Raw genomic sequence first — 13,661 nt, forward strand, 5'->3', positions numbered from 1 at the left:
TTAATTCAATGTTTGTAATTAAAACATTTGTCTTTATAGAACTGGCATTCCAGACCCATCTATTCCCATCTTGACACATTAACCCTAAAATAAAATCATAAAATTATTTTAAGTTTTTACCCAATTCTATCTAAAAAGCACATTTCTAAAGAAAGAAAATAATTACAACCCCTTAAGGAGTACTGTTTAAAGTTTACAAAAGTGGAGAGGCAACCTCAAACTCCCAGGTCCTCAGTGATCACATCCTAACCATGTAAATGCTGCCTATTATTTATTTAAAATATCATATTCACATTACTCTCTTGGCAGTTATCTTCCATCTTCTTTCTTGAAAAAAATCTGTTGCCATCCACTGCATTTCCTCCAAAAGAAAAAAATCATGGTGTGATTTGTGCTGTGGGGCCTCGTGGAGTTTGGGCAGAGGTTTCAGAGTTATAAACTTTCTTTCCTCAGTGCTGCTGTTTGCTGCAGAATTTCATTTTCCTTCAAGTAAACATAAGTAAAGTAAATAAAATAAAGTTAAAAAAAAGTAAAAAAAAAAATTAAACTCATGTATCCTACTGCACAACACAAAACCAAGACAGACACTGTGAAAAATGTTAAAATGTTACATGGATAATCACTAGAAATAATTATTGTCCTTGGAAACATTCCATGGTGTTTGAAGTTGCACTTTATTAAAAGATAATGAATAATGCATTTTGTGCAGATTTTTGTAAAGTTTCTGAGGGACTTTGTGAGGCAGAAGTTAGATGAGAAGTCAGTAGAGAATCTTGGGATGCAGAGCTACTCAATCTTGAGAACTTTTGGTTTTCCTCCTAAAATAGGGTACCCCTAGATTTCCTCAGAAGTGCTGGCTGATTCAGTGAGAAATTTCACAGAATTAAATACTCTGCCAGATGGCAGATGGACAAAATTCCCTAAAAAATTCATATAAAAACACATTTCGTTTCTGGCATTTTTATTAACACATGTAAGTATCCTGCAACTGCTGGCAAGTCAGCACAAGCAGCAAAAATTTTCATTGTCATCCCCCCTCCCCCCCTTGTTTTAAAATGGTGCATAAAAATTTAAAATAATGGATTCTGTTTAATTAAATCTCCTTCTAGAGCTTCATTACAGAATAAATGCTACTTCCCTAGAGAATGTGTCTGATTCCTTCTCACCCCTTTCCTTTCTTCAAGAAAAATCATGTATATCTGCAGCACTAATTAAAGCCAAATGAGGGGCACAGGTATCCACTAAGCATTCTAAATTTAATCTTTTTGTAAAGATTCATACCCAGCTGAGCTATACCACAGCTGTCTGAAGAAAATTGTCAGGCCTGGCAAAGTTATCTGCAAAAACTACTGGAATTATTTACTCCTTACTCTCTGGAGTGATAAATTCTGCCATCCACAAAGTCTCCACACAAAAGACCAAGGTCAGCACTCCCCATACAAGATAATACACAAATGTTGTATTTATGAATGTTGTATAATATACAAATATACCTGTTGTTGTGAGGGAACTGGAGCTGGGAGCACAAGCACATGGTTCTTATCCCATTCTGCTGGTTGTACCTGCTGGGGCAGAGCTGGGTTCCTGCTGTGTAAGGAATTGAGCAGATTTGACAAATTTGGTCCATTTTGCTGCTGGTTTTCCTCCTGGATGATCTGCTGAGCCACTTGAGGGACAGGAGGCATTCCACCTGCAGAGAGACTGTTAAAAATTGCAATTTCAGTCAAGAAAATAGTGAAATGACAGAGAGAACCAAAGAAAGTGGCAACACAACCTGTTACAAAGCTGGTGAAATCAGCTTTCCACCACACCCCAACAGACCTGCCTGCCTGGAAGCTCTGAGGTGTGACTCAAGCAGCAAGTCAGTCTAGGATGCACTTACCCACTCCTGAAGCTGACAAGATCTGTGCTAACAACACCCTGCAGAGAGCTGACAGCTACACACAACCAATCTCTATCAGGGTATCAAATGACCAAAAGGGAGAAATTTCATGCAACAACATTAATTAAGGAAAGCAACAAATTGGGCTCAGAGGGTACAAATTTAAACCCAATGTATGGAAAATGAGATGTGCAGCACTTACTAGGATCTCTAAGATTTTCTCCAGAGGGTTTTTAAACTGTGTAACAATTGGTATTGGATATAATGTTACAATTACAGAAAGTCTCATTAAAGCAGTTATCTTTAATTACAAAGCTTAAAACTTATTCTTAATCTTCAATCATTAATATAAGCACTAGATGTAACAGCATTATTTTAAAGTTCATGACTTTTTTTAAATTGCTGTCAGACCTAATTATGAGTCTCTCTGTGAAGTACTATTTTGGAACTGAATAAAGTTTTACATAATAAAGCATCTCATTGTCAATAAAATGGTGCATTGGACTACCACTTCCAAAGCTCTATCCATTTCTATATCTTGATTTAAATTTTACATTCACTTTATTTTGCTACAAAATGGGGGTTATGGTTGCAGAATTGCTTCCTGCACATCTGTAAAGGGTGGTAATCTCAATGGTCACTGACCTTTTAACCCAAATTAACCATTTGAATTCTTCATGGTCCCAGCAGATTTATCCAGTTGCTGCAGCTCATTCTGAGCCTAGACTGGGTATGTTTGTACTTCGAAGAAGATGCAGAATGGCCAAATTTCGGCTTTCTCCAGCCCAGGGACTCACGTGCTGCAGTCAGGGAGAGAGGTCGGTGCTGTCACACGCACGGGAGGTGAGAGGAGGGACTGCCTGGTGTCACCCTGCCAGTTCCAGAGCAGCAGCGGGGCGGGATGGGCCGGGCTCTAAAGGCCGTTCCACCCCGGTGCGCGGGTGCCGGTGCTGCCCCGGAACGGAGCCGGCGCTAACACGGGGCTCGGCAGTGCCCCGCTCCCCCGCACCGGCACCAACCTCCGCCAGCGACGGCTGTGCAGCTGTGCCCTGTCCCCGCACTGCCTGTGCCACCCCCGCACAGCCTGCACCGCTCCACACGCCATGTACTACCCCGTGTACCCTGTGCCACCCCCGCACAGCCTGAACCGCTTCACACGCCATGTACTACCCCGTTATCCCTGTGACATCCCGGACACCCTGCACCGGCCCCGCACATTCTGAGCCGCTCCGCACGCCATGTACTACCCCCGTATACCCCTGTGATATCCCGCACACCCCGTACAGCCCGACCCGCTCTGCACAGCCCGCACCGCTCCGCACGCCATGTACTACCCCCTACACCCCCGTGACATCCCGCGGCTTCCCCCACAGCCCGCACCGCCCTCGCACAGCCTGACCCGCTCGGCACGCCATGTACTACCCCCGTATATCTCCGTGACACCCCGCACCGCTCCCGCACAGCCTGACCCGCTCTGCACGCCATGTACTACCCCGTATATCTCCGTGCCATCCCGCACCGCGCTTCCCTCACGCCCCGGGCCCGCCGCGCTCTCCCGCAGCGCCCCCTCACGGCCGCCCCTCGCCCCGCCCACAGCTGGCCCCGCCCCTCGAGGCGATACCATCGGCCTCCCACCGCAGGGGGATCCAGGCGCTCCCACCCGCACAGAGGGGGAGCCGCGACCCTTAAGTATTTTTTATTTTTATTATTATTATTGTAATTCATGGTTTTTTCTCTCTCCAAATAGATTTTCTCTTTGATTTCAACTGTGGTACATATCACAGCTTTGGAGCCTTTATTATAAGTAGATAAAGGTAATTTTTGTTTTTAGACAGAAAGGTATGGAGAAACAGAGCTTTGCATGGAGGATAATGCACAGTAGGTCAATATTAGGGAGCAGCAAGGGTTGTAATGAAAATCCAGGCAAAATCTCTCTCCAGGGCACTTCTACACTTGCTCTTATAAAATCAAGCAAGACCTTCATGATAAAATAAAAAGTTCTAAAGAAAACCCAAAAAATTAACATGGGAATCCTTTTTAAAGGATAGCTGTGCCACAAAAAAATCCCCCAAAGTTCCTACCAATCCAAAAAAATCCCTGGAAAATCAAAAGAGTAATTCCAGAAGGAACCATAAAAATAAAGGCTTTAGCAAAACACCACTAAATGTGGGAACTTTAGTTGAGTTGACTCCTCATTTTCAGTAAGTCCCAAATTAAAAAGCAAGTCTCCATAGAGACTCAGCAAGAGAAATGTACCAAGAACTTGTACCAATATCCAAATTCTTGGAGTCTTGTTCCAACCCTTCAATGGTGTTCTGCAGATTAGTAAGGCAGGAGGGTGTAATTTCTTCTGCCACCTCCACAGAGCTGGAAACAAGAACCAGAAGTTAAACCACTGATGGGAAAAAGGAGCAGGAACTCCACGGTAGGCAATTCTGAAAACACAGAAAATTGAAATTGGTTCCCAGAGGATGGCAGTGCTCTGACATGTGCCTCCCACATCACTGCAGACATTCCCTGTTCTGAGGAACTTGATGGGACTGAAGAGTTCACAAAACCAGGCCTGATTAAAGCCCAGGGAATTCAGCACCATTTCTGTCCCACATGCCAAGTCAATTCCGCTCTGCATCCTGCAGGTGGCTCAAGAGGACTTTGGGGTTACACCTCAGACAGCAAAGGCCCAACCACACCTGGAGCTGTGGATTTATACCCTAGAACCTGCCCAAGCACCAGGGCAATGCTGGGAGGATGGCACTCCCACAGAACAGGTCTCATCTTGGAATATATGGCTCAGTTCACATTCCAAACTGAAGCCCTCTCACTGAGAAAGGAATCATTTCTTTTAGACCTACAAAGCTCTAGAAAACATGGAAATTTGTTTCAAAACCAAGAGTTCACAGCAGTCAGCATGATGAGTTTCTAACCCATATTCTGAGTTGGAAGGGACCCACAAGGATCACCAAATCCAACTCTTAAGTGAATGGCCCAAAAAGGGATTGAATCCACAACCCTGGCATCTTTAGCACCACACTGTAACTGAGTTAATCTCAGGGTCATGCATGTTATTCCATAGGAAAACCATGGATGACATGAAAAATAAAAGCTTAGGGATTCAGTTTAAGTAAAGGTAAATTATTTTTAAAAAATCAAAAGCTCATGAAGTCGTAACTTCATTGTAAAAAAGAGTATATTAAAATGATTTGCCCCATCTTCACGTAGAGATTATACATATTTAAAATACTATTTTCCAGGTAAACATAATAAAAACGTTTTTCAAATAGCAATTAAGATATCCTGCATTTCAAGACTAGTTTTAGAAAGCTGATTTCCCACTACACAGTTTTCAAGTATATCAGTAGGTGAATCAGTCAGTGGTACAAAAAGCTTCTGGTTTTTCTGCTGCACTGTCTTCCCCAGCCAGTTTCTCCTGGGCATCCAGTTCTCATTCTGCAAGCACACCAGCTCCTGTTTCACTGGATTCTTGGATTTGGAAAGGCCACTTTTTTGTAGACAAAGGGAACTGCAAGCAGCAAGGGTCCCGTGTGCTGCTGGCTCAGTCAGAATCATCACCACAACCATCGCTGCCTTCGGCATCGCTGCTCTTCTGCAAAGCAAAACACAAAATGTTTGTCAGGGCTGCATTCACACCACAACTGACCTGAGGCACTGATACTGACTCCAAACTTCTCCATAAGTGTAAGAAAACAGTCCTGGGTCTCAACTTCATACTGTAATAAACACCTCTGGTGGTAAAGAGGCTTCTTGGAATGAAAAATGTACTTGGGATTACAATTAGCAGAGAGGAAATTTCTTCTTACAACATTTACAACTCCTTAATTACAACCTGCAGTATGTGGGGTAGTAACATGAAATGGTGATATTTAAAATAAATGCAGGTGAGACAAGTTAAGTGCTTTTTTATGCAAGTCCCTCAAAAGCTAAGCTTGCTACATTGTCTAAAGCCAGATTTGAGACTTTTGTCTGCTGCAGAGAATTTCTGTCCAACCTGTACTGCAGATAAGCCAGGGCTCACTAATACTTGTTTAAAAGTGAAGTCAGTTACACAAAGTAGTACCAAGGAAAAACTACAAATCTCACAAGGAGACTGAAGTCAGAGTTCTTCTCTGGGAGCCACTCCTTCAGGAGTAAGGCAATATGGTGCAATTAATTTGGTGGCTTTATGTATTTTTGAAGCAAGTATTTTAACTGATATCAAAATATTTTTATAAAGAGAAGCTAGCATAGTATATATCTATACTTCTATATATCTGTAGTACATATCTGTCTGTAGTTATCCTTTTTTTCCCCTCACCACCATTTGCTGAAAACACCAAATCCCACAAATTTAACACTGGCTATTTAATACCCTACTACAAAACAAATTCCAAGTCACTCACACAGTTGACTTCATAGCAGCAAGCACAGCTCACAGAAGTGCAAACAGCCTGCAGAATCTCAGCAGAGTCTGTCACATCATGCCTTATTTATCCTTCCCAGACAGCTTGTGCTAACTGTGATGCCAAACCCAAACTTGGTTGGGTCTACCAGCAGGGAGCAGAGACTGCCTCCCTCCAGGAATACGTCAGGGATTGGGAACCACACCAGGTAAAGGACTCTGAGCCACACAGTCTCTGTGGGTCCCATTTAAACAAACCAAAGTGGCTTTTGCTGTGCCCTCCTGCGACAAACATCCCTCTCATATATCCAGAATTCAGAAAAAAATTACCACAAGTACAAAAATAACCCTGAGAAATGTATGGTGTCTTGCTTGTGCTATTTAACAAGGCTGTAAGTTTTATATCATCCCTAAAATGGCAGACACATAATTTTTCTCCATGTCTCCATCTCCAACATTTTCCATTTGCTACACAAAATAAAGCTGATTTTAAGGATTCTGTTACATGAAAAAAGGCCATTATTTTCTTCTGAGTTGCACTACACAGACGTTTTAGCCCTGCCCATCATTCATCCTTCAAGGACTTGCCAGCCTTTAACTGAAATTTCCTTTTTGGCAAAAATGTTTTCCACAGCTCACAGGAGTTCCTGTTGGCACAAATGTATTCTCACCTCACAGCTCAGAGGAGTTCCTGTTGGCACAAATCCAATTCCACAATATCCCAGTTACTCAGAAGTTGTTCTGATGGCCTATTTTGAGCTCATGGCAGATTAATTTAAAAGAGTTGGTCCTAAATTTCCCTGATCCCAAACCTTATCTGGTAACAAAATGAGAATTAGCCTAAAATCAGAGAATACAAAAAGCCAGCAGGTATTTAAAGCAAAATTGTCAACCTGAAACCTACACTCTCAAACACTTCCACAACAGCAAAGGCTGGCAGTGTGTCCATAATTTCTGTTGCCAGTTTATGATTATGCAAATTTCTTGTGCTTAAAGCTTTCCTTCCTCCCTCCTCAACTACTGCCTGTAAAACCCTGCAAAACCAATGCTCTGTACAGTTCATTCCACTATCATCAAGTGCACAAAGACAGAAAAGATTACACACATTTCACACTCCAGATGACTGTCATTTCCACAGCATTTCATGGAAAACAAAATTGGTACAAAGGGAAGAGATGTTTCAGCTTGACAGCTTCCATTTGTAAAATAATGGCTTCAGTCATTACCTTTGGATTTTTGTTGTTAGTTTGCACCTCAACAGCAGAGGAGTTGAAGTCGTGAATGGGGAGGGTTTTTAGCCAGTTTGCCATGGATTTCTCCTCCCTTTCTGTGTTGATAATGGTAGGGTAGATGTGCTGCTCCTTGAAAACAGCAATCTTCTCCTCCTCCTCTGTCCACTCCAGCGGCTCATGCAGCCCATCATTCCCAAAACGCCTGTTGTACTTCTCAAAGTGGACTTTCTCCAAAACCAGCCCGAGTCCTGGGGCTTTGGGGACATCAACCTTCTCCTCTCCCCAGCTTCTCTCCATGATGGACTCAGCAGCATAACCCTTCACAATTGCTATCACCAGCCCAATCATCTTCCTGATCTGGTGCATCATGAAACTCTGACCCTTCACTTGGATCACTGCAAACTCCATGTTCTCCCTGACAAAGGGCTCTCCACAGCACATCTCCATGATGTACCTCTTGGCACTGGGGTCCCTGGGGCCCTTCTGTGACGTGAAGTTGTGGAAGTTGTGTGTCCCTTTGTAGCAGCCCAGCAGCTGATTGACCCTTTCCAGGGTCTCTCTGTCCAGCCTATACAGCTCCTCCTGCACTTCATGGTCCTTATGGGCAAAGGCAAACGTGGGCAGCATGTAAGAGTAGGTTCTGGCATCACATTTGTTCTTGGAGTTGAATCCCCCAGTGACTCTCTTCAGGCCTGGAATTAAAAGTGACATTAGGTTTTTGAATCAGCAGGTTACAGACTGATTGTGATCTCACTCCTACCAACAAGAATAATTTTAAGCAAAAAATTTTTAAGCAAGATTTGTTCAAAAGGAACCCCAATTCCAAGCTAATAGAAGCATGTTAAAACTAAACCCCTTATAAGTAAAATTACAGAGACCTTCTACAGAGAAAGCTTTTCTTGAAAACATTTTCTCTGCCCAAGCTTTTCTTGAAAACATTTTCTCTGCCCATTTCAGTGTTCTTACCCAGAATCCTGATGTGAGAAGGAAGATGATTATTGATCTTTTCTAAGATGTCATCTATTAGCCTGACCTTCAGTGACACAATCTGTCCAGCTGCAGACACACCCTGTAAAAACAAAAAAACACAAAACTCCACATAACTATGTATTTTGGAAGCTCTAACACTTGCAGAATTGAAATAACTGAATAACTAGTTTATTTGCTTGTACTTTAATTTAACAGAGGACAAAAGGAGAAGTTTCAAGGAGCATTCACTTGCTGCTGGATCTCCTGTGGACAATGCCTGAGCAGTCCATCCCAGCAGCAGAGGTGTGCAAACCCCAGAGCTCAGGAGGGCCCAGCCCTGCCCAACCTGCCTTATCTGTGCGAGCACAGCGCTGGAAGGACATCTTCTTCATGTCCTCCCCGTGGTTCTCTGGGATGCATCCTGACTGGACAAGGGCACAGACCAGGTCATCTTCTATTGTCTTGAACTGTGAAGATCCCACGTTTCTCTGAGAGGTCAGATGCAGTAAAAATAAGAAACAGAACAATAACGGGATAAATGAAGATGGGGATTTTGTTAAACATTGTTGTGAAATTATTTAGAAGTCTCCCCTGTGCAGCCTTAAGAGCCATTCTCTAACAAACCTCACTGTATTTTACCACAGTGTAAATAATAACATCATTCTGATTTGGCTGTTACTGTTACAAATAAGGACTCATTTCTAATTTCACTGTGCAACACTTCCAGAAGTTCTTGGTGATTCCTTCAACTGCATGAAACAGCACCAATACTGTCCCAGTGCCTGTAAGTCAACAGCTGCTGCTCCAAACCCAGCCTCTGCAAATTCTTCTTCCAGAAATTAGATTGGGTTCTTTTGCTCAGTTCACCTGATGTGCCTGCAAGCATGATATTTACTGCTGGTGAAAAAATCTCCTTTGTTGTGTAAGCATGAAAGGCTCCCTTCCCTGTCTGTGTGCAAGACTGGCAGTTATCCCCTGGAGCCTCTGAAGTATTCTTCAAGTGTATGGAGCTTGCAGTACGTGGAGAAGAGCAGCAGATGGAGCAGCCAGCTCAGTGCCTCAGACCACCCTGCACAGGCACGTCTGGTGCTATGACAAAGCACTGTCCCTACAATCATCAGAGATGCATCACTGGCCTTTTAAATTAAGTTATTAACAAGCCATTTGAAGCCATTCACACACTGTTCCTGCCCTGTTTTTTTCACACTGCAAATGCTCAAGTGTTTCCCTACTCAGGCACTCTGACTAAACCTAACAGACTCCAAAACAAAAAATAAGCTGGAGATGCTGCTTCGCCAAACCACATACTTGCATGCCATGGTAGCCTTTCCCTGAATATGCCATCAACAGCACAATCTTCCTTTTGGGTAACTTCTTATTCTGATCCTCTGTATCTTCCTCATCCGCGTCACTCTTCAACTTTTTGCTCGGATGCCCGTTTTCTTCCACCCTTTGAACCACCTCGCTGCTGCTGTTGAGTCTCTTTGGCTGGCTGGCAACAGCTGCTATCAAATCCTCAGCCATCATAAGAACCTGCAGGGGAAACAACCGCAGATGGGACGAGCATGAAGGGCACGAAACTCGGGCAGAAAGCGACAGCACACGAACAAGCCCGAGGCAGGAAGGGCGAGCACCGCTGTTCCCCCCTGGGCCGTGCCACCATTCCCGGGAGGAGGCAGGCAGGGCCTGCGCTGCCCGGACACCCGGCGGGCCGGCTGGGAAGGCCGGCAGGGCGAGCGGGGACGGCCCCGCCCGGTCTGACCCATCCCCAGAGCGCGGCAGGGCAGGGCCCGGCAGTACCCACGCTGCGCTGCCGCCGCCACGGCCCGGCGCACGCCGCGCTCCCCGAGGCGGAGAAGCCGCAACTCACGACGCGGAGCCCCCACCGCAGCATGACCCCGGAGCCGCCGCGCCGGGCGGGAGAGGCCGCGCCCGCCGCCCTCAGCCCCGCGCCCGCCGCCGCCGCCGCCACTTACGCGGGCGCTGCGCAGCGACGGCGCCGCGCGGGGCGCGCACGTGCGCGGTACGGCGGCCGCGCGGGGACACGGCGGGGCGGGCTGAGGGGAAGCGCCGTGAGGGCAGCGGGGCGGGCTGAGGGAGGCGCCATCCGTACAGTGAACCGAGCCCTTCCCGGAGCTCCCTCTCCTTGTAAAGCCAGCCCTGCTCCGGGGTTCCCAGCCTGAGAGCCCGCCGTGCTCCCGTGCTGGCGGTGACCAGGGTCTGGGTATTGCCCTGCTTAGCCCCACCTCCTGCACACGGGTTCCAGCGCACCCCAAAATTGTCGTGTTGTTAAATAAATAAAAAGCAGGGGGAAAGGCAAACTGACATTCCGGCGGTACGTGGTGGCTTTGTAAGAAAAGCAGCCCATTTTTCCTTATCCATGGGGAACCGGGCGCTGACAGCGCTGCAGTCCCGGTGAGGCGAGGACAAGGGGAGGGAATGGCTCACAAGGCACACAGGTGTGCAGAAACAGCTCACGGTTCCCTTCCAGAGCGATGGCACATTGGTGACATCCCCCTTTCCACACACCTCCTCTGTGTGTCAGTGTCCTCTGGCTCCTCTTCCCCTCAGGCTCCCCTCCATGGGCACCTCTGGCTCCACCTGCCCTCAGGTTTTCCTCCAGGCAGCTTGCTCAGGCAATCCTTGTGCTCATGTTTTGTGCAGCGAGTTTTATCTGCAGTGATGCACTTCATGGGGGAGCTGAGCTCAATAGGAGCCCTTACCAGGCCACAGTATGTCCCTCCCAAAAAGCCAAGTGCACCTGGAATAGTTTTTTGTTCCAGTGCTCTGTAGCATGGTGCTACCCATGGGTTCCCTGGCATGTTGTGAGATTATTGTATTTCCATTTATCCAATCAGATGGAACATGGAAAGGTTGACACTTCCAAGCAGGCCAGATTATCACAGGCCTGTTATTTCAGCTAATAAGGGGAAGAAATGCAGCACGTCCTTTTCCAAACTCACACTTCTGAGTTATTTCAGGAGTGGGATGGAGCAAAGGGAAGATTTATCACAGGGTCCCAGCAGCACTTTGCTTAGAGAAGTGATAAAAGATGGCCTGTCACAGTGCAGTGCTGCTGCCAAGGGAAACAGGAATACAAATTCCTCTATCACTGCAATCAGGGTGTCTGAATCTCTTTTTTGCCTCATTTCCTTAGGAAGAGGATCTTATGCAATTGTCTGTCCACCACATCCCTTCCTTCTCCTTCCCTGCCCTGATTTCCAAGTTTGGCTTCAGTAAATGTGAGAGAGGGAAGAAGGCGCCAGTCAATATGGAAAACAGTGATGGGATGGGAGAGACTTGCATGGATATCCCATGAAGGAAAAAGCTTTCTTATCCCAGCTCCTTACCCCTTCTAAGAGCAGCCAAGAAGCTTCAAAACAGGCAGCACAAGCTGTGCTCTTAACCTCCCACAGCACGCACTACCTCTTCCTTTTTTAAACTTATCTACTTTATCTTGAAACACGCATGTATAATTTATCTATTTTATTGTGTTATACGGGAAATCGAGGTGACTCGACAGAGCTGGAAGAGTCAGAGCCTCAGGAGGTCCCGAGTTCGCTCAGCACTGAAATCAGCACTGTCAGAGCTCTCCAGGTGCCAACCACCTGGGGCCTCGCAGGCACCTGGCATTTGTGGAGTGGCAGCAGAATGGCAGCACAATGGCTGCAGAAGGGGGTTTTGGCCTGCTTTTTGAGGCAGCTCATTCCATTCTCCCAACTCGTCAGAGCCGCTCCTCGCCCCACACTGCGCGGGGAGCCGCCTGCAGATGGGGCTCTGGCAACGCGCACCGCCACCTCCCCGTGTCCCGTGTCCTGGGGACAGCCACAGCCCTGGACACACAGGGTCCCCTGCTTGGCAGCCACCTCTGGCACTGCTCCCACTGCTCCCGGCCAGGGACACTGCGGGCTGTCCCCTCCGGCTGGCAGAGCACAGCCCATGGCCCCACTGCAGCTGGCTGTCCCCACCCTGAGCAGCCTGTTCTGCTCTGCACCTTCCATTGCCACAGAAGAGCATCTTCCTCCCCAAGCCTTGCTTTGAAAAAGGAGTATTTATTTCAAGAGGATTTGGTTTCAATTCACAGAGAAATGAAATTTCTTTTAAATCAATTAAAAAGGCTCCAAGGAAACCCTGTGTTATGAAAGATGCTTCCTTCCAATTGTTTTCTCTTAAAGGGAAGGACAAAGCTGCTAGATTGATGTTGAGTTTAAGGGCTTTGCTGCACAGCACTGGAAGTTCAGGAGATAGCAAATGTTGTAGTTAAAAGCCATTTACATCCATGTTGGGAACTGGTGACATGCTGAACTCAAAGAGCACCTTATTCTGCTCCTCCACAGCAGTTTTATATTGGGCACTAGCTGGAAACATGAAGAAAAATTGTGCACATTTGGGAACTCAGTTATCTTCTGCCCATGGTAAGAGGAAACCCGTGTTTGACATATGCTTCAGCCCCTTCTTAGAAATACACTATTTAACATGTTTTGTAAAAGCATTCAAATCCCTTGCCAGGTTTCATCTCCCAGGAGAGGGGGTGGTTCTGACTCTATTGTCCCTAAAAAGGCTGTTTTTAGAAAGAAATGTCCCAGGGAAGTTTACATCTCTGCCCTACGTGCCGTTCCTCACCCAGGGAATGGCACCCATGCTTAGTGCTACATTTATGGAAATAAATCTAAATAAATCCAACTGCTAGCATTTCTCTGGAGAGCATGAGGTCCTGCCCTGCAGAGCTATGCCAGGGTATTGTGTCCCTGCACAGAACCCTTCCCCTCCTGGAGTGTGAGGTGACCAGGCACAGGGGGCCACTGCAGAGAAGCCAACATCAAGTTAAACACCAGAGAGCTCAAACATGCTGCGAAGGAGTTAACTCCTGGTGAAATAAAAGAGCTTTAAAAGAGCTGGAAGCGGAATAATTGATCTTTGTATGGCCTTGGTTCAACACCCACCCACCCGTTTCTGCTTCCTTGATGTCACTGTCACCTCTGATCTTTCAGAGTTGAATGAATGTGTTTTTGCTGACGTACTTACCAACAACTAAATATAAAATACAGGAACAAAGCCAAATGCCCTGGAAGAATTGCTGGGGTTTGTTTTCTCGTAGAATCAACAGCAGCATGACGTCACAGTCAACATCCAGAAAGTTGTGCAATTTCCACTGGTGCTTTTGAACTGTCCAGGTCCCATG

General features: G+C 46.2%; 1 protein-coding gene and 1 long non-coding RNA gene across 4 annotated transcripts; both read right to left on the reverse strand.

Annotated features, from left to right (window-relative positions):
* Positions 1–188: 188 nt before the first annotated feature.
* Positions 189–2,625, reverse strand: LOC128945300 (uncharacterized). The gene is made up of 3 exons (XR_008483864.1): positions 2,528–2,625; positions 1,494–1,701; positions 189–483 (listed from the first exon to the last, which is right to left on the reverse strand). It is a non-coding gene; the product is annotated as an uncharacterized LOC128945300 (long non-coding RNA).
* Positions 2,626–3,609: 984 nt separating this feature from the next.
* On the reverse strand, positions 3,610–10,496 carry PUS1 (pseudouridine synthase 1). 3 transcript variants are annotated; one of them, XM_054288682.1, is made up of 6 exons: positions 10,456–10,496; positions 9,788–10,012; positions 8,830–8,967; positions 8,477–8,579; positions 7,505–8,202; positions 3,610–5,486 (listed from the first exon to the last, which is right to left on the reverse strand). In XM_054288682.1, exons 2-6 carry the CDS (start codon positions 10,004–10,006, stop codon positions 5,436–5,438), a joined length of 1,209 nt encoding a protein of 402 aa, XP_054144657.1. In that variant the 5' UTR covers positions 10,007–10,012; positions 10,456–10,496; the 3' UTR covers positions 3,610–5,435. The 3 variants fall into 3 exon arrangements, with proteins under 3 accessions (XP_054144657.1, XP_054144656.1, XP_054144660.1); XM_054288681.1 differs by lacking the exon at positions 10,456–10,496 and adding an exon at positions 10,284–10,373; XM_054288685.1 differs by lacking the exon at positions 10,456–10,496 and adding an exon at positions 10,280–10,314.
* Positions 10,497–13,661: the final 3,165 nt, after the last annotated feature.

The sequence above is a fragment of the Melozone crissalis genome, unplaced genomic scaffold (assembly GCF_028551555.1).
Source record: "Melozone crissalis strain CALT ecotype California unplaced genomic scaffold, PUWL_Pcris_2 ptg000063l_1, whole genome shotgun sequence".
NCBI classification, from domain to species: domain Eukaryota; kingdom Metazoa; phylum Chordata; class Aves; order Passeriformes; family Passerellidae; genus Melozone; species Melozone crissalis.